Raw genomic sequence first — 25000 nt, 5'->3', positions numbered from 1 at the left:
TATTTATTATATCATTATTTAATAATAATATAAAAATAATAATAATAATAATAATAATATAATAATAATAATAATAATAATAATAATAATAATAATAATAATAATAATAATAATAATAATAATAATAATAATAATAATAATAATAATAATAATAATAATAATAATAATAATAATAGTAATAATTACAGTGTTCCATTGTAATAAGATGATGGCGAAATTCTGCTAAATAATGTTTTATTATGTTTTTCCATAAGCTGAAAGTGCTTTCCCAAGTATTCTGAAAGGGGGATTCTGGTGCTAACAATTTGATTATAATGATATTCCATCAAAGGAATGTTTGGTGCATTCTGGATGGTCGTTTACGATCTCCTCAACGGTTGTTTTTTTTTGTGTGTGTGTGATTTTTTCTTTGTTTTTTGTTTTGTTTTGTTTTGTTTGTGCTTATTTGTGCTTTTTTGTGTTTTGTTTTGTTGTTTTTTTGGGGTTGTTTTTTTTTTTTGGGGGGGGGGGGGGGGTTCATAACGAGGTCAGTTTTTTCTCCTCGTTTTTCATAACGAACCTCTGCTATAACACCATTATTGTTGTCAACCTAGGCGCTTAGTTGTCAATTCATCGCTTTCCGATGTGATGAGAATGCATTGCTTTATGCTTGAAATTATTTCTTTTGTCATTTATCAATTTCATAAAATATCGATTTGCCATGTTTTCTTGCTAAATTGTGGTGGAGAACAAAAACAGACCCAGTCGACAAATGATTAGAAGCTTGTGACGAAATTGCTTTCGTTATGCCACATTTAGAATTCGCCATTGTTTATTTATGTCTATTAATAGATAGTGCGTACTCATATTCTCAAGTGGCCAATTTCGATTCCTTATGCCGGAATTGGGTTTTCTAGTTGCACAGTTGCCTTGTAAACACTATATCATCATCATCATCATCATCATCATCATCATCATCATCATCATCATCATCATCATCATCATCATTATCATCATCGTCATCGTCATTATTAAGACTTACTCTCTCATCCAAATACCACTGCTGACCATACTGTGGGTCGTTAAGCTCCCCTGTTGACCTCGCGATGCGGTCTGCTATGGCTCTACTGTAAATTTCATGGCCCCTTTTAACCCTGCGTTTCTCATGTTGTTGCTCTACAAATCTAATCTGTGGAAAGATGAGAGAATAAATAAATAATCCACTTCACCATACCGTGTAACTCCATTCCAAGACAAACAATAAATTCATCTTTGTGTATGTAAAAAAAGACCTACAAGCAAAACTGCATTGCGTTATATTTTCTGCATTAAAAAAAAAAGAATTTAACTGTGTTTCAATGAACATTTCAGATACTTTTCTATATGATTGTTTGTTTGTTTTTAAAACATTAATTAAATTGTTCAAACGTTCCGTTTTTTTGAGTATCTTAGGGCTTTTTATCGCTAAGCCGATGACTTTAAAATGCCAATCTGAGAAATGAAATAGATTCCGATTCTAAATAAATAATAGATTCATCAATGTGCACATTTCTCTTGGCGTTTTCATTAGTTTACTATTTTCATTGGTCTTTGCAAAACTTTCTTTATTTCCACAGCAGGGAAAATAGAACTAAATTTCGAGAGGGGGTTGGGGGTTTCAGTGGCCTGTTAAACACATGCCTTTTTGCACTATAATACTCTTCAACAGTCGTAACGTCACTTCCTTCCTAATGACGCATGGTAACTTAGTAACACTGGCTCTAAACTATCGGAACAACGGCGGACGCCCGTATGAAACATTTCTCCGGCGAGTATACTGGGTATCCAGAGGGAAAAAAACACATACATTTGATCATGTTTTGACTTTTACACATTCTGATCACGAAACATATGAAAAGTTCTAGCCAGCATGAAAAATAAAAAGTAATGATTTTCTTTGTTTAGAACCAAGATGGCCGCCGTTGCCAAGCGGCGTGACACCAGACTATTGAATCGTATTTTAAGACTTTGCTTCAAATACTACATGAAGGTGATCATTCAACCTGAGTCATGTGGGACCATCCTACCGTTTTTTTAAAGAACACAGTATGTGCTATTTGGTTAATATTGCATCCTACTGTGTTTTTAAAATCGACGGTAGCATGTGTGTAAAGTATCCCCCCCAAAAAAGGTTAGGATTAGTGTTCATTGTTGCTTTCGTTAAAAGAAAGATAATGTGGAATTGAGATCATATAAAATATAAAGTCAAAGCAATGCTTTTTATTTCTTTATTAACAAAAACTGAAGTGAGCTAGGGATAGGGTTTTAACTTTAATGATTACACAATATTATCAATATGCATATCTTTGTGACGTCACAAATGAAAATGATGTATTTTGGTAATAGGTTCATAGATGATGTCGCCACAACTAATGTCTACAATTCGTACGTCATAACCGGTACGTTAATACTTAATTGGGATGTCAGGGATGTCACCTAAGACGGATCACCGTTTAGTATAACACACAGTTTTCATTTAAGCTTTGAATTATAATTCCTCAGTGCAGTACTTAAACCGTTGATCAATTAACTTTCTCTTTACCGACTATTTTCAGGATGTTTACTGCAATTTAATTTTTTTAAATTGAGTTTTTATATAGCGCAATATCCACTAAACGTGCTCAAAGCGCTTTACAAAGGGTCCATCACCAACAAAATCATGTACCATGTAGAACGAGACATGACGCCTGTTACGCGATAATACATTTTTTTTCCCGATTGAAACAACGCTGTTAACGTTCATGTGCTCATTTTACACCGAGTACGGTGAGAGAATGTGAGTAAAGAGCCTTTTCCAATGACTCAACGATGCGTCGAGCGAGGCTCGAACCCAGGACCTTCCGATTGGAAAGCGAGTGTCATACCACAAGACTATATAGCCGCAATACCATTCTTGCTTGGCTCAGCGGTGCGGTCTCTGCTTCGAACCCGAAAGGTACCGATTTCTAATAGGACTTCTTCCCCTACGTGGCCTTGAAAAAGTCACCTCGCCCTAGCTCAGTTTGCGGCGCTATATTGCGGCTAACGCCTGTGTTATTCCAGTCTTCCCTTGGAATAGACCCTATACACAAATTACCCCCATGGGATGAATAAATGGAATTGATATATATGAATTATAAAAACAAAAACCATGAAATAATAGTGCTCAACTTTTTGATAAAAGGAGCTATTTATAAACATTTCAAGTATGATTTCAAGTAACTTCCTGATGAGAACTAACGCTTGAAACAATGTTGTAGAACTTAACTAATCATAATCATACTTGAAATGTTTATATATATATATATATATATATATATATATATATATATATATATATATATATATTATATATATATATATATATATTATTGAACACAAAAAAATATTTTTGACACTCAATTCAAAAGCTTTACAGAACATCATTAAGTGCTCATAGCTATAACAAAGATTGTTCTTTAAATTGTGTGACGATTTACCAGTAGTTGGTATGAATTTTGTAATTTTTGCGTGTGTGGCAATAGAGAATTCTGGGAACTGTGTAACTTATTGCGAAAATAACTTAAGAGAGTTTGACTTTTAAAAATTAATATGTGAAGTCCAAATGAGAAATTTATGCTAAAAATTACTTTTGTAAAAAAGGCGCGTATGTTCGAGCAGTTTCTAATAATATTACCAAACTGCATGTCTGTATCCCTGACTGTTATGCTCTCATTGTTGTGATGGAAATACTCTAAAACCAAGGCAAACTATGTTAAACTATGTTAGGGGCAGCGTGGCTCAGTGGTACGGTCTTTGCTTCCTACCCGAAAGGTACCGAGTTCAATCACCCGCCGCTGCTCTGTGTGGCCTTGAGCAAGTCACCTCGCCCTAGCTCACTTTGCGGCGCTGCTCTGCGGCTGACGCCTGGGTTATTCCAGTCTTCCCTTGGAATAGACCCTAAAGACAAATTTCCCCTTGGGGATGAATAAAGGGAATTTTATTTTATTTTTTATTTTTTTTAAAAAAACGAGCCCAAATTAGCTCATGGTAGAGCACTCGCTTCACAATCAAAGGGACCGAGATCGATCCAAGATGCAGTCGAGATTTTTTTTTTCTGAACTCCTTGCCCATCCAGCAATTTTTGGGTAGCTGGGTCTGTTAGATCTGGCAGGGAGTACTTTGCGATAAACTAGTGTCCTATCTGAAGGATAGCAAGCAATTGCAATTGCACTACTACTACTACTACTACTACTACTACTACTACTACTACTACTACTACTACTACTACAACTAATACTACTACTACTCCCATACAATAACTAATACTACTATACTACTACTACTACTACTACTACTACTACTACTACTACTACTACTACTACTACTACTACTACTACTACAACTAATACTACTACTACTACTACTACCACTACTACTACGCTATAGAAACCGGGATAAACTCCGGGTCCATGGGCCTAATGGCTTTGAAGGACTATTTAAGAATATTAGCGTTCGGTTATCAGACCTAAATAATAATGTGAAATTGATTGTAAGCTTCAATTTAATTACAAAAACAGATCAAATGAACAACCACATTATTTCATTCATCTGTGGTGTTTCATTCATTCTGTTTTGTTGATAAAGGGGTAACCCGAAACGTTCATTTGATCTGTTTTTGTAATTAAATTGAGGCTTACAATCAATTTCACATTATTATTTATTTCTTCGAGCTTCGAACAGCAACATTTACATTACGGTTATCAGACCTGAAAATATGTTGACGTCCTACAAAAGAATTTGGCGTACTTACCCTACTATCGTCTGATAGTCTTTTGGTATGGTGGTCAGCGCTTCTCTTCGATCTGTGTGGAACATCACGACGTTTCAAATGATAGTGGTCTTCGAGGCTAACCAACTGAGGAGAAGAAGGTTGGGAAAGGGTAAATTACGCAACGTTTTCTCGCCAATGAGTTCATCCTATGAGCAGAGAAATCCAGCTGGATGTTTTTGCAGGAGATCATGTAAATGTAATGAACTTACCATCTTCATCCAGGTCTTCTGCTTGTTAAACGGAATTTCTGAGAATAAGTGACAGGGCCAACTTGTGGGGTTTTTTTTGTTTCCTGTTTGTTTTTTGTTTTGTTTTGGTTTTTTTGTTGTTTTTTTTTTGGGGGGGGGTTGTGTTTTTCGGGTATTTTTTTTGTTTTATTTTTTTTGTTTTTTTTCTTTTGTTTTTTTTTTTTTTTTTTTTTTTTTTTTTGGGGGGGGGGGGGGGGGGGGGGGGTTGGCGGGGTGGTATTTTTGTTTTGGGTTGTTTTTTTTTTTTTTGTTTTTTTTGTTTTATTGTTGTTGTTGTTGGTGGTGGTGGTGGTGGTGGTGGTAGTGGTGTTGGTGGTACTTTGGAGTATCCAAAGTGATAGTCAGTTCTCACCTAATTATCTCTGAGCGTAGCTTGCTTTACATACAGCCTTGAAAGTGGGTATCTATATAGTGCAATGTCCACGAAGCCTGCTCAAAGCGATTTACAAGGGGTCCATTAAGCAACACTTAACATGTCGGACGAGAATTACCGCATGTTAAACAATAATACACTTTTTTCTACAGAGGAAACGTTGTTAACGGTCAAGTTCTCGTTTTACATCTGAGTAGGGTGAGAAAATGTGAGCAAAGGATCTTTTCCAAGGACTCAATAATGCGTCGCTCAGAGCGGGACTCGAATCCAGAACCTTCCGATCTCGACCTTAAACACCACATTACAATACCAAAAGACCACATAGTCTAACCGTGAAAAAAGTACAACTACCCTATTACGAATCTACAAAACTATACTACTAACTACTTAACTATATAATACTACTATATACTCTATTACGATACTATATACGTACTACTCTACTACTACTACTATTACTACTTAACTTACTATCTACTATACTATACTACTACTACTACCTATACTACTACTATACTACACTACTACTACTATACTACTACTACTATACTACTATACTACTACACTACTACTATACTACTACTACTACTACTATACCTACTACTACTATACTACACTACTACTACTACTATACTACTACTACTACTACTACTTACTACTACTACTACTACTACTACTACTACTACTACTACTACTACTACTACTACTACTACTACTCTACTACTACTACTACTACTACTACTACTACTACTACTAACTTACTACATACTACTACTATACTACTACCTACTACTACCTACTATATACTACTACTACTTTACTACTACTACTAATACTACTACTATACTACTACTACTACTACTACTACTACTACTACTACTACTACTACTACTACTACTACTACTACTACTATACTACTAATACTACTATCTAACTACTCACTACTACTACTACTACTACTATATCTACTACTACTACTATCTACTATACTACTACTACTATTAACTACTACTACCTACTACTACTTACTACTACTACTACTACTACTACTATACTATACTACTACTTAACTACTACTACTACTATACTACTACTACTACTACTACTACTACTACTACTCAATACTTTACTACTACTACTACTATACTTACTACTACTATACTACTTACTACTACCACTACCACTACTACAAATAATAATATTTGATAATAATAATAATAATAATAATAATAATAATAATAATAATAATAATAATAATAATAATAATAATAATAATAATAATAATAATACCAATACTTCTATTAAAACAACAATGGAATGGTTGGTCTTCGAACTACACTAGACTTTTTTACTGCTTCTTACAACTTATAAACGCAAAATATATATATATATTGGTTGCTTTAATCCCTCAAAGTAACCAACTATTCTTTCGTATTCTGGAAAAACACATATTTAAGAATTTGCCTAAAAAACTGGATCTTCAAATATCGATCGATTTAAATAACCCCCATCTTGGCAAAAACTTAAACCTGGGACATTGCGATGTTCCGAGTTTGAACGTTTTGCCATTATGGGGGTCATTTTGATCGACCGATTTTTGAGGAACGAGTTTTCTGGCCAAATTTTTAAATTTATACGGTAGTTAACTGGTTTATATAGGCATCAATTAGTTAAGTGCAACCATAAAATCAATGTAAAAACTGAAATCATCATCAATCTTACTTTTTAACAATAATCTACCTCCATGATAAGATTTTGATTCTTAAAATACAAAAGGCATAAAAAAAGTAACCCGACCACTTTAAGCTCAAAATATTAAGGACTGGTATCTTTCATAAATTAAACGTTTTAATACTAAATTAGCAAACTTCCTCTCAACATTATTGGCTTGTGGAAATGTTCAAAAACATCTAAAGGCGGAAAATCGGCCTTTTGGTAGCCAGTGTACACCAACAGGTCTTATACACCTTACATTTGAAGTTGTGCTCATTTATGTGCCCATCAACTTAAAATCTTCAACTTCTATGATTAGAAATCTTGAACCATGCACGCAAACCATCAAATTATGGATGAGTGACAAGCGAACAAAATGAATGACAGTGAAACGGAATTGGTTGTGTTTAGAAAAAAAAAGACATTATCACCATTGTTGAGAATATGTCAATGAACATTTGCACAATTAGCACATTTCCCATTGTAAAAAGTTATGAAATTATTAGATGGGTCCTTGTCTAGGGGTGGCCGCATTACGTCTATTAGTCCATAAACTATCAATTGAAAAATAGTAACTAAAAAACGGCAGAGAACGTCGGGTGCTTGGTATGAGTAGGTCTAGCGGCTCTTCTCTTTATTCTTAGTATTTTGTCCGTGCCCGAAATCTGTAAGACGGTAGAGGACGTCAGTGCCGGGTCGTCGGAGTCAGTATTGGGTGTTGGTTAGCCCTGTCTCGACTCTATGGCAGACCTAAATTTTCTATTCAGAGATTTCTAAAAGCTACACAATAAATCAGCCAGACTAATAAAGCAAACAAAATTTTACGAACACACACCAATACACACATTATGTAAGCTTGGTTGCATATGGACCCGCATTTAATAGACATCTAGTGGAAGGGATATAAGATCTAAGAATTATTAGAAACTTATATTGGAATCAAAGTGCCACCGTCAGGATTGAAGGAGAATTCAGTAAATATAAACAAATTAAACGAGGTGTTAGACAAAAATGTGGTTTGTCACCAGACATTTTTAATATCTACAGCGAAACAATTATTAGAACTTTAGGAGATAGTCCAGGCATTAAGATCAATGGTGAGAATATCAATAATATAAGATATGCAGATGACACAGCACTAATCTCAGACTCAAAAGAAAATTTACAATAACTCCTTAATAAAGTAGTTACAGATAGTGAACGTATAGGTCTATATTTAAATGTAAAAAAGACAGAATGCATGGTTATATCAAGGAGAGAAAGAAATCCAACATGTAGCTTAATAAGCAAAAGAGAAACTATTATACAAATTCAGACATTTAAATATCTTGGATACATAATAACTTCAGATGGCAGATGTAGCACAGAAGTAAAACGAAGAATTGCAATAGCTAAAGATAGTTTTAATAAAATTAATTTTTTTTAAACCCCAATATCTCAATGACAACCAAACATAGGGTTTTGAAGGCCTATGTATGGTCAGTATTATTATAATATGACTGTGAAAGCTGGACAATTACAGAAGACATTAGAAATAAACTGGAGGCAGCAGAAATGTGGTTTCTTGGAACGATGTTAGGAATCTCATGGACAGAGAAGAAAACTAATGAAGAAGTATTAGAGCAAGCTGAAACTAAAAGGTTATTAATTCGTACAATAAGAAAAAGACAAATGCAATTTTTAGGGCACCTAAATCGACATAAATGAACATCTTGCTCTGACAGGAAAGATAGAAGGTAAAAAGAGTAAAGGTAGAACAAGAAAAACATAATTGAATAGTTTGAAGGTGGGTGACAAAGAAAGAGAAGATAATATTAGTTTTCTGAGGTTATCTGATCAGAGAGATGAATGGCGTACCATGATCACCGATGTCTGGCACAGACTTGGTACTTAAAGAAGAAGTGGAAGGGAACAAAACTGCGCCTTTCGGAAAGTATTGATGTAAACACTCTGAACTCGGAATGTGATTGTAGATGTGTATGCGTGTGAGTGAGTGAGTGTCTGATAGTGCCGTGCTGAAGACCGGTCTGGACCGGCGGTCCCACGGTCTTTTAGCTGTGAACCGGAGACCGGTCCCATAGGGGAAGACCGGCGGCGGTCCTCACTTCTTATCACCTTTCAACTAGTGCGGGGCGGTCCTTGGCAAGCTTAAGGACCACGGTCCTACGGTCTCGCGCCATAGCCTACTACTTCCCCAGCGATTCGTTGCTTCGGTTGCCTATCTTCCACCAATCACCACCCATCCCACTTAATTAATCGCACCCACCCCCTTTGCCATACACTAAACGACACAGACGACCATACAGGCAGACGACCACCAACCTCCACTCCGCAAACCGCCCTTTCGTGTGTGAGATGGGGGGAACAGGAGGCGCACGCCTTGGACGATTCCATTATACGGGGTAAATTTCAAAATTTACTACACCATAATGATCGCAATGACAATGATCTATGGTGAAGGTATGACCCCTCTTCTCTAATGGGTTATTGTTTGAAATGTATGTGACTACTAAAGATGTGTGTTTGTGCGTGTGTGTGTGTGTGTGTGTGTCGAACCTAGCAAGTAGCAAATCCGATTTTTTGTTTTCTTTTGTCCATCTCTTGTCACCACTCCTTTCTATCGCAGTGTTGTCATTAAAATAATACAATAATATTAAAATTTCGTTTGGTGTTTTTACTAATCAAATAATATGAGTTTCATTAGTTTCTTCTTCCAAAAAACCCAGTTATAACGTCTGAATTTTAAAAAAGTCCAATAGAATATTTGGGGACCCCGATAGCTCAGTTGATAGAGCACTCTCTTTATACGCAAAGGGCCAGAGATCGATCCCGGGTGCAGTCGAGTTTTTTCTGAATCCCTGTCTACTCAGCAATGAATGGGTAGCTGAGTTTGTTAGATCTGGCGAAAAGTCACCATCGACCCCTCTTATTACCTCATCAACCCCTCTTATTATAACTTCACGTCTCTCTCTCTTACTCTTCAATGCTCGCTGCCCTCTAATGTGTGTGTGTGGGGGGGGGGGGAGGGGGGGGGTAGGAGTTGCGTGTGTGTATCAACGCCACGAACAACTCGATCAACGCTTGGGCGATGCCATTATCTCCGTTAATGGGAATAAATTTCAAATTTTATTAAATTATCGAAGTAACAATGAAGTACGGTGAGCAAATAAAGAAGGCATCACCCCTCTTCTCTAATTAGGTTACAATTTGAAATGAGTGTGACTACTCCGTGTGTTTTACTCCTGTAGACCACGGTTTTCATCGTGTAGCGGTCTTTAACGGTTCAAGAATGAACGATCCCACGGTCTCAAAGGTCAAACCGGTTCGAATTTCCAACAGTCTCTCAGGAATGTTCAATGTCGAAAAGGACCGGTCCTAGGACCGGTCCTTGCGGTCTTCATGTCCCAAGGACCGTAGGACCGTGGTCCTTAAGCTTGCCAAGGACCGCCCTGCACTAGTGTCTGAGTTTATTTCCGTGTGTGTGTGTTTGTGTGTGTGTGTGTGTGTGAGGTGTGTGTGTGTATGCGTGTGTAGTTGATAATTGTCCCCTTAATGAACAGCACGCTGTTACATTGCTGGTGATAACGAGGAGGATCACAACATGTGTTATTATTGGCTTGATCGATGTGCTGTATGACGTAAGTTTACTTAGTACTCATTGCATTGATGACTTGTGGAAGTGTGAAGGCATGAGAGGCATGATAAGGGGTAACAAAATAAAACAGCACATCTATCTATGAATAGATACTGTGCGCTTGGCTTCCCGTCACAGCACATTGTCATTCGGAAATATAACTGACCAACACACAAAACTATGTATAATATTGAATGTTTATAGATAGTATGCAGATGACGTCACTCAGGTCTTTGTTATTGTTTTTGCCATCCGCGTTTGTGAGTTGTTATCACTAAACTATATGAACCAGACTATAAAAGTTCATGGTTACACAGAGTTTGTGTATTGGTCCGTTATACTTCCGGATGGCAATGTTGTGAACTCCTTGGCCAAGCGCATTCTATCTATAGATAGAACGAAGTTGACGTCATCCATGTCTTTGTTATTCTTTTTTTTTTTGTTTTGCCATCCATGTTTATGAGTTATTCTCACTAAAGTGTCTTAATCTGTAACTTAAATTTCAATGTTTAAGGTTACACGAAGTTATGTATGTGTGTGTGTGTGTGTGTGTGTGTGTGTGTTGGTCCGTTATATAGATAGTATGCGCTTTGCTAAGAAACTCACAACATTGCCATCCAAAAGTATACACAAAACTCTGTGTAACCATGAACTGTTATAGTCGGGATAATACATTTAAGTGAGAATTACTCATAAACATGGATGGCAAAAAACAATAACAAAGACCCGAGTGACGTCAACTCCATTCTATCTATTTCCGGATGGCAATGTTGTGAGTTTATTAGCCAAGCGCACAGTATCTATAGTCCGGCTGATACACTTTAGTGAGAATTACTCATAAACACGGATGGTAAAAAAAGAAATAACAAAGAGTCGAGTGACGTCAACTTCGTTCTACGGGTTATTGTTATTGTTGTTTTTTGCCATCCGCGTTTATGAGTAATTCTCGTTAAACTGTATTAACCAGACTATAAACGGTCAAGGTTACACATAATTTTATGGTTGATCCGTTATACTTCCGGATGGCAATGTTGTGAGCTTCTTAACCAAGCGCATACTATCTATACAAAATACATGACGAAATGTTATTTACAGCCACATATTATGAGCCACTAAAATGTTAAACTGATGATGATGAAGGTAGATAGATGTAATTTTTTGAATTGTGAAAAATAGATCAAAGGTCAGTGCTAGTCTTCAGACTTATTGATGTTTTGTGAGTCTTGACTCCAGGAGAAAGTTGTTCAGATGTCCATACTTGGTCCTGTTTGTCCCTTTTTCACAGGCTGTTTGGTCAAGTTAATTACAGTGGGTGTAAGCACGGAGTAAGCACTGGTTTATTTAAACCTCATTTTCCTGAGCTTTTCTCTTTTTAGAGAGGGGTATACGACTAATTGGACAAAATGAAATGGGTATATTATAAAAGGAGAAAGTAGGTAGCCAGATAGATAGATATATAGATAGATAGATGGATAGATGTTTCGATAGAAACCATAGAATATTTGCTATCCCAGGTCTTGTGGAAATCAATCTTCGATCCATTTCCATTCTTAAATGTAGTTTCAAAAATTCTGGGATTCTCTGTCCTCTACAACCAGGAAATCTCCAACTTTATTAAAGAAAGATAGATAGATAGATAGATAGATAGATAGATAGATAGATAGATAGATAGATAGATAGATAGATAGATAGATAGATAGATAGAAGATAGATAGATAGATAGATAGATAGATAGATAGATAGATAGATAGATAGATGATAGATAGATAGATAGTAAGATAGATAGATAGATAGAAGATATAGATGATAGATAGATAGATAGATAGTTAGATAGATAGATAGATAGATATAATAGATGAGTTTAGAAGATAGATAGATAGATAGAAGATAGATAGTATAGATAGATAGTAATAGATAGATAGAAGTAGATAGAAGATAGATAGATAGATAGATAGATAGATAGATAGATAGATAGACAAATAGACAAATAGATAGATATATAGATAGATAGATAGATAGATAGATAGATAGATAGATAGATAGATGGATGGATAGATTGACGTACAGATAGATAGTTAGATAGAAAGAAATATAGATATTTATATAGATAGATAGATGTATTGATAGATAGATAGAAGATAGATAGATAGATAGATAGATAGATAGATAGATAGATAGATAGATAGATAGATAGATAGATGGATAGATAGATAGATAGATTGATTGATTGATACATTGAGTGATTAATTGATTGATAGACTGACTAATACTGCTACTACTACTACTACTACTACTACTACTACTACTACTACTACTACTACTACTGCTGCTACTACTACTACTACTACTACTACTGCTGCTGCTGCTGCTGCTGCTACTACTACTTCTATTACGACCACCACCACCACCATCACAACCACCAGAATTTGCATTCCGGAGATGTTATCATAAACTAATGATATATCGTCCAAGAAAACAAATTTGAATTTATGACCTTACCTAATATAAATGTTGCTGCTCGAAGCTCGAAGAAACAAATAATATGAAATTGAATGTAAGCTTCATCGTAACAACACCACTACCACATTAACTCATTCATCTGTTGTGTTTCATTCATCCTGTTTTGTTGATAAAGGGGAAACCCGAAACGTTCATTTCATCTGTTCTTGTAATAAAATTGAAACTTATATTCAATTCCATATTATTTATTTGACCTTACCTAAGAAAGGTGTCTGATGAGGTAGTTGGTGAGGTGTGATTATAAACTGTAGCACGATACTCTGTTCAAGACGTTACCACAACCGAGAAGAGGGAGAAGAAGAAGAAGAAGAAGAAGAAGAAGAAGAAGACGTGCGTTTCTTTCAAATCATGTCTATGATCAATAGGTCTGTGATAGATCTTTCTTCGTCATTACCGCAGCACGATGAGAAAACATTGATGATTTTATATGAATGAATTCAAACCCATTACTACCGCATAGCTAACAATTGAGCCACTAAACCACACTCTCGTCGCTTCGTAAAAAAGTCATATTATATAGGCTATCTAGATTAATAATCAATTATATTCAGGACCACTTTAGTTACACGTCAAAATAATATATTTAAAATACACGCAGCAATCTGTTGTTACACGGTCTTTGTTTGCACGTCAATTATTATAACCTAAAGTTATGAGTAGTGTGCTGTGTAAATAGGTGTATGATTTGGTAAATAAAAATTATTGATCGTGGAGCATCAGTATTATCGTCCCGCAAATTAAAGGTCTAATGTAGATCCCTATAATTTGTGGATTGCCGAATTTTTAAACTCTCTTACCGGCCACTTTTAGGATTCTCTTCCAAACTTCATACCCACCCAATACAAAAATAGATTTACTTCACTCAGAGACCAAAGCGTGAGTGTTTATATATATTACACACACACACACACACACACCATATATATACCAGAACCTTCCGATCCGAATGCTAGTATCATACCACAAGAACACACAGCCGCACAAGCAAACCAACAAAAACAAAACAAAAATAAAACAAAACAAATAAACGAACTCGACAGCTCATTTTGCTGAATAAAGATATATATATATATATATATATATATCTTTATTCAGCAAAATGAGCTGTCGAGTTCGTTTATTTGTTTTGTTTTGTTTTTGTTTTGTTTTTGTTGGTTTGCTTGTGCGGCTGTGTGTTCTTGTGGTATGATACTAGCATTCGGATCGGAAGGTTCTGGGTAGCACACTCGGCGCATAGTTCAGTCCTTGGAAAAGCCTCTTCACTCACATTCTCTCACCGTACTCAGGTGTAAAATGAGTACCTGGCCGTTAACAGCGTTGTCTCTGTCTGAAAAAAATTGTAATATCGCCTAACAGGCGTCATGTCACGTCCTAAGTGTTGGCCAGGGACCCCTTGTAAAGTGCTTTGAGCACGTTTAATGGATAATATTGCGCTATATAAAAAGCTCAATTTAATTGTGTTTTGGGGGTGTTTTGTTTTGTTTTGTATTGGGGGTGTTTCTATTGTTCTTTCTTTGTAATTAACATTTTGAAATTGCTCTGCCACTCCACAGAACGGCTGATGACAAAAGACGGAGAGGCAGGTCTAATGAAACCTGGAGAGGATCTATGAATAAAGAACTTACTGGAGCCTAACCCGGAGCAATATCGGTGTCCATGCAGTCGTAATAAAATAATGGACGTCTTTAAAAGATGCCCTACCGCCTAATAATAATAATAATAATAATAATAATAATAATAATAATAATAATAATAATAATAATAATAATAATAATAACGAACGAACTATAATAATGCGGATTGGGAAATGCCGACGTGTAGCCCACATGTATTGGGAAATGAAATGTAGAGCAAGAAGTACTAAGAAGTAAACTATTGTCAGTCCCATTCAAAGGAGGGGGGGGGGGTTGCTTCTAATAATAATAATTACTATTCTAGATGCCTTTAACCTATCCATATAACGGGATGATGACGGAAGTCCTGTCTTCAAGTAACCTATAGAAATATTTCCACCAGAGAAGGAAACCAGATACTCGTTAGATTTGGACAATCAAAAATTGAGCTTTTTATATAGATAGAATGCGCTTGGCCAAGGAGTTCACAACATTGCCATCCGGAAGTATAACGGACCAACACACAAACTCTGTGTAACCATGAACTTTTATAGTCAGGTTAATACCGTTTAGTGAGAACAACTCACAAACGCGGATGGCAAAAACAATAACAAAGGCCTGAGTGACGTCATCTGCATACTATCTATAAATAGTATGCACTTGGCTAAGAAGTTCATAACATTGCCATCCGGGAGTATAACGGACCAACACACAAAACTCTGTGTAACCATGAACTTTTATCGTCTGGATAATACCATTTAGTGAGCATTACTCATAAACGTGGAAGGCAAAAACCAATAACAAAGACCAAAGTGACGTCAATTTCATTCTATCTATAGAGGAATATCCACTCAACGTGCTCAGAGCATCCCTGACCAACAGCAACACGTAACATTAGATCAAGACACGATGCCTGTTAGGTGATATTATAATAATTTTTTTTCGACAGAAACAACGTTGTTAATGGCGAGGTACTCATTTTACACCTGAGTACGGTGAGAGAATGTGAGTAAAGAGTCGTTTCCAAGGACTCAACTATGCGCCGTGAGGTTCGAACCCAGGACCTTCCTATACGAAAGCGAGTGTCATACTACAAGACCACATAGCCGTACAATATCACTTTTCACTGTGAAAATATTTTAAAGAATATTGATGCTATGCTTTTACATTTTTTTTAATCATCACAATGCCAGCCGGATATTGCGTACCAACACACAAAACTGTGTGTAATCTTGAACTTGTATTGCCTTATGAATATAAATTAGTGAGAACCATTCATAAAAACAATAACAAAATGTCGTCAATTTCGTTCTATCTATAGATAATATGCGCTTGACAAAGAAGCTCATAACATTGCCATCCGGAAGTATAACGGACCAACATACAAAACTATGTGTAACCTTGAACGTTTATAGTCAGGTTAATACAGTTTAATGAGAATTACTCATAAACGAGGATGGCAAAAAAAACAAAAACAAAGACCTGAGTGACGTCAATTTCGTTCTATCTATTAGCCACTCCCACGCCTCGTTCTGAAAAAAGTCCGCGAAATTAAAGGGGAGGCAAGAGAAAATCAGCTGATCGTTAAAATAGTAACAGAAAAGTGGAGGTGCTCGGCAATGAATGCAAGAAAGACATTTAAAACGCCGTAAAAATGTTTAAAAATCACTTAATGTTATAATTACCATCCATAACAACCTGTCAAATTCACATATGTAAGATGTCAAGCCAAAATTAATAATAAAATAATAAAGAACACGATTGACCGGTGGTCCGTTGACTACACATGCATACGAGTACCAGAAATATTTTGTAAACAATGTAACACAATATAATGTGTAAGTTTCAAAGCAAATGCAACCACAAATAACATCAAAGAACAATGTGGGACTACTGTTTTAATTTCATAAAACCAAACGTATATTTTCTGCCCCGATATTGAACATGTAGTTAGTATGTATCGTACAAACAACATTCGTTTAGACAGGTAGTCGGGATTCTAGCGCCAGTTTTATTTGGGCAACCATGATTGGGATTTCACTCAATGCACTTATTATTAATTATTATTATTATTATTATTATTATTATTATTATTATTATTATTATTATTATTATTATTATTATTATTATTATTATTATTATTATTATTATTATTATTATTATTATTATTATTATTTTATTATTATTATTATTATTATTATTATTATTATTATTATTATTATTATTATTATTATTATTATTATTATTATTATTATTATTATTATTATTATTATATTATATAATAATAATAATAATAATAATAATAATAATAATAATAATAATAATAATAATAATAATAATAATAATAATAATAATAATAATAATAATAATAATAATAATAATAACAATAATAATAATAATAATAATAATAATAATAATAATAATAATAATAATAATAATAATAATAATAATAATAATAAGCAGTTGAAAGGATATAGTCTTTGGTGTATAAGTGCATATGATCAATATTTCTTATAATAAATGCTTCAAAACAAAACAAAACTAAAAAAAAATAAATAAAGAATAAATGAATAAAAATATCTATTTGGGCATTTACTTACATTAATAGTCTTGAAAATCACAATCACAATCCATGAAAATTAAATATCCCAAAATCCGAAGAAGACATGAATTTAATCCAAAATCCAACACAGGAATGTATTTTAATAGGAGACAGATATCCTATTAATATTAAAACCATAGCATTACTTGCAAACAACAATACCCCACTCTGCGTTTAACGGGCTTGTGGCCGTCACATTGTAAATTGTGGCCGCATTAGGGTAATCGGTGTCCTAAAGACTGACATACTGACATACAATCAATGAGAACTATAAAGAATCCATTCTAGAATTCAACTACAAACTGAAAAGCATGATAAATATCACTCTCTCAAATAATTTCCTTTGCTCAGGTTCACACACACTCTCCTTTATTGCAAAACATTGATAAGTGAGATAAAGTTTGTATTTCAATTATAAACTTAATCACATAACCTAAATGATGGAGAATAAAAACAGCTAATTATAAAAAAAAATTCACAGATCAAGTTATCTATTTGAACTCCGCATATTTAGCTTAATTACTCATTGACCATATATTTTTTAAAATGGCATTGTTTCATTTAAACAAGACCATGACGCTTATGCCTGGACCGGGATTTCACAAATTCTGCTTTTGTGTTCCACTTTTCGAATCGAATGAATCTCTATCTTATCCGTTTATTTGCAAATTTTCTGCACTTTATAAATAAGACCATAACGCTTATGTCTGGACCGGTTGTTCGCAAATTCTGCCTTTGTGTTCCACTGTTCGATTAGAATTAATCTCTATTTTTTCCGTTTATTTGCAAAGTTTCTGCACTTTATAAATAAGACCATAGCGCTTATGTCTGGACCGGGCATTCGCAAATTCTGCTTTTGTGTTCCACTTTTCGAATCGAATTAATATCTAGTCTATCCGTTTATTTGCAAAGTTTCTGCATTTTATTAATAAGACCATAACGCTTATGTCTGGACCGGGCATTCGCAAATTCTGCTTTTGTGTTCCACTTTTCGAATCGAATTAATCTCTATTTTATCCGTTTATTTGCAAAGTTTCTAGATTTTATAAATAAGACCATAACGCTTATGTCTGGACCGGTTGTTCGCAAATTCTGCCTTTGTGTTCCACTGTTCGATTAGAATTAATCTGTTTTTTCCGTTTATTTGCAAAGTTTCTGCACTTTATAAATAAGACCATAGCGCTTATGTCTGGACCGGGCATTCGCAAATTCTGCTTTTGTGTTCCACTTTTCGAATCGAATTAATCTCTATTTTATCCGTCTATTTGCAAAGATTCTGCACTTTATAAATAAGACCATAACGCTTATGTCTGGACCGGGCATTCGCAAATTCTGCTTTTGTGTTCCACTTTTCGAATCGAATTAATCTCTATTTTATCCGTCTATTTGCAAAGATTCTGTACTTTATAAATAGGACTATGACGCTTATGTCTGGACTGGGTATTCGCAAATTTTCCTTTTGTGTTCCACTTTTCGAATCGAAATAACATCTAGTCTATCCGTTTATTTGCAAAGTTTGTGCACTTTATAAATAAGACCATGACGCTTATGTCTGGACCGGGCATTCGCAGATTCTGCTTTTGTGTTCCACTTTTCGAATCGAATGAATCTCTATCTTATCCGTTTATTTGCAAAGTTTCTGCACTTTATAAATAAGACCATAGCGCTTATGTCTGGACCGGGCATTCGCAAATTCTGCTTTTGTGTTCCACTTTTCGAATCGAATGAATCTCTATCTTATCCGTTTATTTGCAAAGTTTCTGCACTTTATAAATAAGACCATAACGCTTATGTCTGGACCGGGCATTCGCAAATTCTGCTTTTGTGTTCCACTTTTCGAATCGAATGAATCTCTATCTTGTCCGTTTATTTTCAAAGTTTCTAGATTTTATAAATAAGACCATAACACTCATGTCTGGACCGGGCATTCGCAAATTCTGCTTTTGTGTTCCACTTTTCGAATCGAATTAATCTCTATTTTATCCGTTTATTTGCAAAGATTCTGCACTTTATAAATAAGACCATGACGCTTATGTCTGGACCGGGTATTCGCAAATTCTCCTTTTGTGTTCCACTTTTCGAATCGAATTAATATCTAGTCTATCGGTTTATTTGCAAAGTTTCTGCATTTTATAACTAATAATAATTGTTCAAAATTTTACCTTACACCCGATATTACAAGTACAAGTGAGCCAGGTGAAGAAGATTGTCAAACAGTGTGACAGATGAAATAGGAAGAGAGAGAGAGAGGGAGGGAGAGAGAGAGAGAGAGAGAGAGAGAGAGAGAGAGAGGGCAAGAGAGAGAGAGAGAGAGAGAGAGAGAGAGAGAGAGAGAGAGAGAGGGTAAGAGAGAGAGAGAGAGAGAGATATTCGTTTTTTTGTTCAAAATCTCTCTCTCTCTATCTCTCATTGCACAAGGTTGTGCTATTTACTACTATTTATCAAGAACAGCCAAGCTGGCAACCCAGTCTCTGTATAAACTAAGCAAGATGGCAACAGGGACCTCGCTCCTTATCCAATGCCGAAGCTTTAGTTTGAGTCAAACGGTTTTGTTAAAAAAAAAACCACCCAAAATAAGTTCGTGTCGTAAGTGATGGAAGTTGAAGTCGGCTTATTATAAAATCGTTTTTATGGTCTGTTTGGATTACCCTTTTTAAATAGAAAAAGTGAATATAACATAAACTTGAAGAATAGGCAAGCTAAATGAAATTTAAATTGACTGATTAAATGAGTACGCGAGGCTGAGTTGCGAACGACTACTGGGTTCCGACATTCCGATCCCAGTGTCATTCATGTTCACCGTACCGTGTTACTGTCTACACACTACACTGCATTGTTAGTGACTGGTCATGTCTTTTTTGTTTGTATGTTTTACGCAAGCTTAATAAAAATTAAATTGACTGATTAAATGAATACGCGAGGCAGAGTTGCGAACGACTCATGGGTTCCGACATTCCGATTCCAGTGTCCGTCATGTTCACCGTACTGTGTTACTGTCTACACACTACACGGCATTGTTAGTGACTGGTCATGCCTGTTTTGTTTGTATGTTTCTTTTAATATGGGTCAATTTACAAAGAATAATAATAGAAATGTTCAAAACAAAAACTAGATTCACTATTACGTGCCTGTAATGAAGTGCTTTCCACAAACCGTGAGCGAGAATGATGGTGGAGGTAATGGCAACCATGTGGGTTTGTTATTGTTTCCTACCTCCGTCAACCCGCGCATCCAGTTGCGCACCCACGCTGATTCTAACCAATATCATTCAGAATTGACGAAAAGTTAAACCACACGTTAACTCGATAGACATTGACGAGAATCCCGGGCTTGAGTCAGGACATCATCTCACTAAAACTTGATGTAAGTTAGATAAGATAATAAGTGGAGCGTGTGAAAATGTCCAGCTGCTTCGTGTGTTGCCGTGCCGGGATTAGGGAGAACAAGGATGCATTTCACTCTGATACAATTTTAAAATTATAGATAGTTCAATAGTCTATACCATAATTTAAATCCTTATTAGTGTAATTTAATTATTAAATTACCGTCCGTCCTTTCACAAGCGATTCATTCGTGCTTTATGGATAGTATGCGCTTGGCTAAGAAGCTCAAAACATTGCCATCCGGAAGTATAACGGACCAACACACAAAACTCTGTGTAGTCATGAACTTTTATAGTCTTGATAATACAGTAAAGTGAGAATTACTCATAAATGTGGATGGCAAAAAAAAAATCAATAACAACGTCTCGAATGACGTGAACTTCATGCTATCTATAGATAGTATGCGCTTGCCTAAGAAGCTCATAACCTTTTCCATCCGGAAGTATAACAGACCAACACACAAAACTGTGTGCAACCATGAACGTATATAGTCTGGTTAACACGGTTTAGTGAGAACTACTCATAAACGCGGATGGCAAAAAACAATAACGAAGGCATGTGTGACGTCATCTTCATTCTATCTATAAGATATAGGGTTGTGCAGTTGTGTCTTTCTTGTTTCAGTTTGCGACGATTCGATTGAATAAGACAAAAGAACTTTCATATATCATATTATCTTTATATCATATTATGAATGATATCATATCATATCGTATTACATCGTATCTTATCATATCATTTCAGTAATAGGGCTTTAAATGGACCAAGTGTTCCTTAAATGTCTTTAAAACACAAGTAACAATATAATTGTACATCACATTACATATTGAATATTCTTTGAGATAAATATATTTAAAAGCAAGAAAGATTTAAAATCATAGAAGATTTTTTTAAATATATTAATAAATTATTATTATTAATAATAATAATAACAATAATAATAATAATAATAATAATAATAATAATAATAATAATAATAATAATAATAATAATGATAATAATAATAATAAAAATAACAAGAATGATAATGATAATAATAATGATAATAATAACAACAACAACAATAATAATGATAATAATAACAATAATAATAATAATAATAATAATAATAATAATAATAACAATCATTATCACAATTTATTATTATTATTATTATTATTATCATTATTATTATTACTATTATTATAGTGATAATGATAATAATAATAATAATAATTATTATTATTATTATTATTATTATTATTATTATTATTATTATTATTATTATTATTATTTATTATATTATTATTATTATTATTATTATTATTATTATAGTTAGAAGATTATGAAGAAGAAGAAGAGGAAGAAGAGGAGCTGGGCTCGAACCCTGGACCTTCCAATCGGAAGACGAGTGTCTGACCAAAAGGCCACATAGTCGCACATAGAGCGTTCGTGTTAAATCTATGGTTTGCTCTTCGTAGATTTTCCTTTGAAATACTTATAAACCTGGAGACTATTAATAAACCCTGTGAAATTCGTGGACATACATACATAGTCCGTTTACCTCTGCGTCGTGTTGACGTCATTCACACTCCGGCGTCGAACTAATCAAGGAATCAAATTAGAAATGGCCAGATGCTTGGGGTTTAAGGGTGTGTTTTTCTTTTCTTTTGTTTTGTTTTTGTTTGGTTTTTTTTTTTGGTTTCCTTTTTTTTTTTTTTGCTGGATTTTTTTCTTTTTGGAGGGTGTGGGGGTTGGCCTGTTTTGTTTTGTTTTGATTTTGTTTTGTTTTTGTTTTGTTTTTGTTTTTTTGTTTTTTGTTTTTTTGTTTATGTTGTTGTTGTTTTTCTTTTTTTTTGGGGGGTGGGGTGGGGGGGAAGTGGGGGGGGGGGGTTTAAGTGTACCTCTTAAATAAAGAAAAATACTTGCAGCTTGTAATTTTTGTAGATATTTGTTTAATGAGTAAAATTGCCACTATGTTATAAGAGCTTGACACTGCTTCATTCAATCCATCTGCAGGTGACTTGGATGGAATAAATGTTACTTTAGGCATATTATACCTACAAATTATCATTCATCCAACCACTGACCACGCCCAAGTTTTGATTGACGTTATTGAAAGAGAAGACCTTGTACCGACTAGATAGATACCATCTAATGATAATGTGCCTAACACGAATAAGGGAATGGATTTTTCAGTGGACAGTGGACTATTCCTTACAAGTAGAGCTGTTTGACGGATATTTGCGACCAGTCAATTCAAAACGGTATTATGTCGGGATGACCATGATTCTTATGATATTTGATTTTCAGACTTAACTTATAAAACAAGTTAGAATGGATTAATGCCTTCATTGAAAAACATGAATTGTGTTGCTTCAACTTCAAAAAGCATAAATTCTGATTATTTTAATTTATAAGTGTTGATTTTCTTCATCTAGATCATTCCGACATAATACCGTTCTGAGGTGATGAGTCACATTTGAAATTTCTTTTATCTATCCTCGGAGAAAAATTTCTCTTGGGTCTGTCTCGAGAAAAGACCGAGAAAACCCTTGCATCAGAAAGTTATTCATTTAAAGCCAAATTTCTTGCTCAAGGCTCGCACCCGTGTCTTCCCGTTGTAACAAAAAAATAAATTAAATAAAATTCCCTTTATTCATCTCATAGAGGAAATTTGTCTCACGGGTCTTTTCCAAGGGAAGACTGGAATAACCCTGGTGTCATCCGCAGTGCAGCGCCGCAAATTGAGCTAGGCCCAGGTGACTTGCTCAAGGCCACACAGCGTAGCGGCGGGTGATCGAACTCGGTATCTTTCGAGTACTAAGCAAAGACCGTACCCCTGAGACACGCTGCCCCACGTAAGAGCCTTGCCTTATCCACAGTCATCTCTCACTTCATTTTTTATTCCAAATCAGTTCTGGCTTAATACGATAGAACAAAATTGGAAAATGTAATCTTGAATGGCTTAAATATTTAATTAAGAAGTTGATTAAAAAATGAAAATATTTGTTGGTCCTAAGCGGTCGTCGCCGAACGAGAGATATTTACGAGAAAATAAAATCAAAAACATAATGAATAGAAAAAGGCAGAATGAACAACTAAAATAAAAAAAAGATCTGAATTTGGAACTTGTGTTCTGCCAATTGGATTCAATAGTCTGACGTCACGTCGCCTAGCAACGGCGAGCAGCGTGGTTCTAAACAAAGAACATTGGTACTTTTTATTCTTCATGCTTTTTCACAGGTCATGTGATCAGACTGTATAAAAGTCACAACAAGATCAAATTTACCATGTTTTTCTCCTCTGGATACACTTATATGCTCGTCGGAGAAGTATTTCATAAGGCGTCCACCATTGTTCCGATAGTTTAGAACCAGTTATTAGGTTACTATACGTCATTACGAGGGGAGTGAAATCACGACTATTGAAGTGTTTTAACTGCAGTTATCTGGAAAGTCACCAGTCATTGGGGCCACGTGACAATGCGGAATGATCCTCGATTCGTAGGCTAGAAATAAGTGCCTGGTTGAGTCACAGTGTAGATTTCGTGAACTTATAGCACGATGCTGACCAAGTAAATATGTCATGATTACGCGCTTAGATAGTATGCGCTTGATTAAGGAGCTCACAACATTGCCATCCGGAAGTATAACGGACCAACACACAAAACTTTGTGTAACCATGATCGTTTATAGTAAGGTTAATACAGTTTAGTGAGAATTGCTCATAAACGCGGATGGCAAAAAACACTAACAAAGACCTGAGTGACGTCATCTTCGAACTTTCTATACTACATGTGCTATATATTATTTATTATCAAAACGAGACGACGATCACAAAAAAAGGCTAATGGGCTTCAACCGTCGTGACGTCACTTCCCTCGTAATGACGCATAGTAACTTAGTAACTGGTTCTAAACTATCGGAACAATGGCGGACGCCCTTATGAAATACTTCTCCGACGAGCATAAAAGTGTATCCAGAGGAGAAAAAACATTATAAATCTGATCATGTTTTGACTTTTATACATTCTATCACATGACACGTGAAAAGTTCTAGCCAACATTAGCTCTATTATTTGCACCTCGTTGCATTCCTCGTACATTTTGGAAATGTCTAATGT

The 25000-nt window shown here is 35.0% G+C and overlaps 1 protein-coding gene across 21 annotated transcripts in view; it reads right to left on the bottom strand.

Annotated features, from left to right (window-relative positions):
* Nucleotides 1-25000, bottom strand: part of LOC144966408 (neuroendocrine convertase 1-like) — a 74074-nt gene that overhangs the window by 43433 nt on the left and 5641 nt on the right. For all 21 annotated transcript variants that reach the window (XR_013644208.1, XR_013644214.1, XR_013644213.1 and 18 more), the window contains exons 3-4: nt 4790-4894; nt 1022-1168 (exon numbers count right to left, since the gene is read on the bottom strand). Coding sequence is in view for 10 of the 21 variants with exons in the window: in XM_078902824.1 (XP_078758950.1) it covers nt 1022-1168; nt 4790-4894 (252 nt within the window). In the remaining 11 variants the exon portion in view is untranslated. The remainder of the gene's footprint in view (nt 1-1021; nt 1169-4789; nt 4895-25000) is intronic.

This window comes from Berghia stephanieae, chromosome 2, assembly GCF_034508935.2.
Source record: "Berghia stephanieae isolate SIO BIC M18660-M18661 chromosome 2, UCSD_Bste_1.3, whole genome shotgun sequence".
Lineage (NCBI taxonomy): Eukaryota > Metazoa > Mollusca > Gastropoda > Nudibranchia > Aeolidiidae > Berghia > Berghia stephanieae.
The sequence above is the reverse complement of the archived record's forward strand: the minus strand, read 5'-3'. Positions and strand labels throughout refer to the sequence as shown.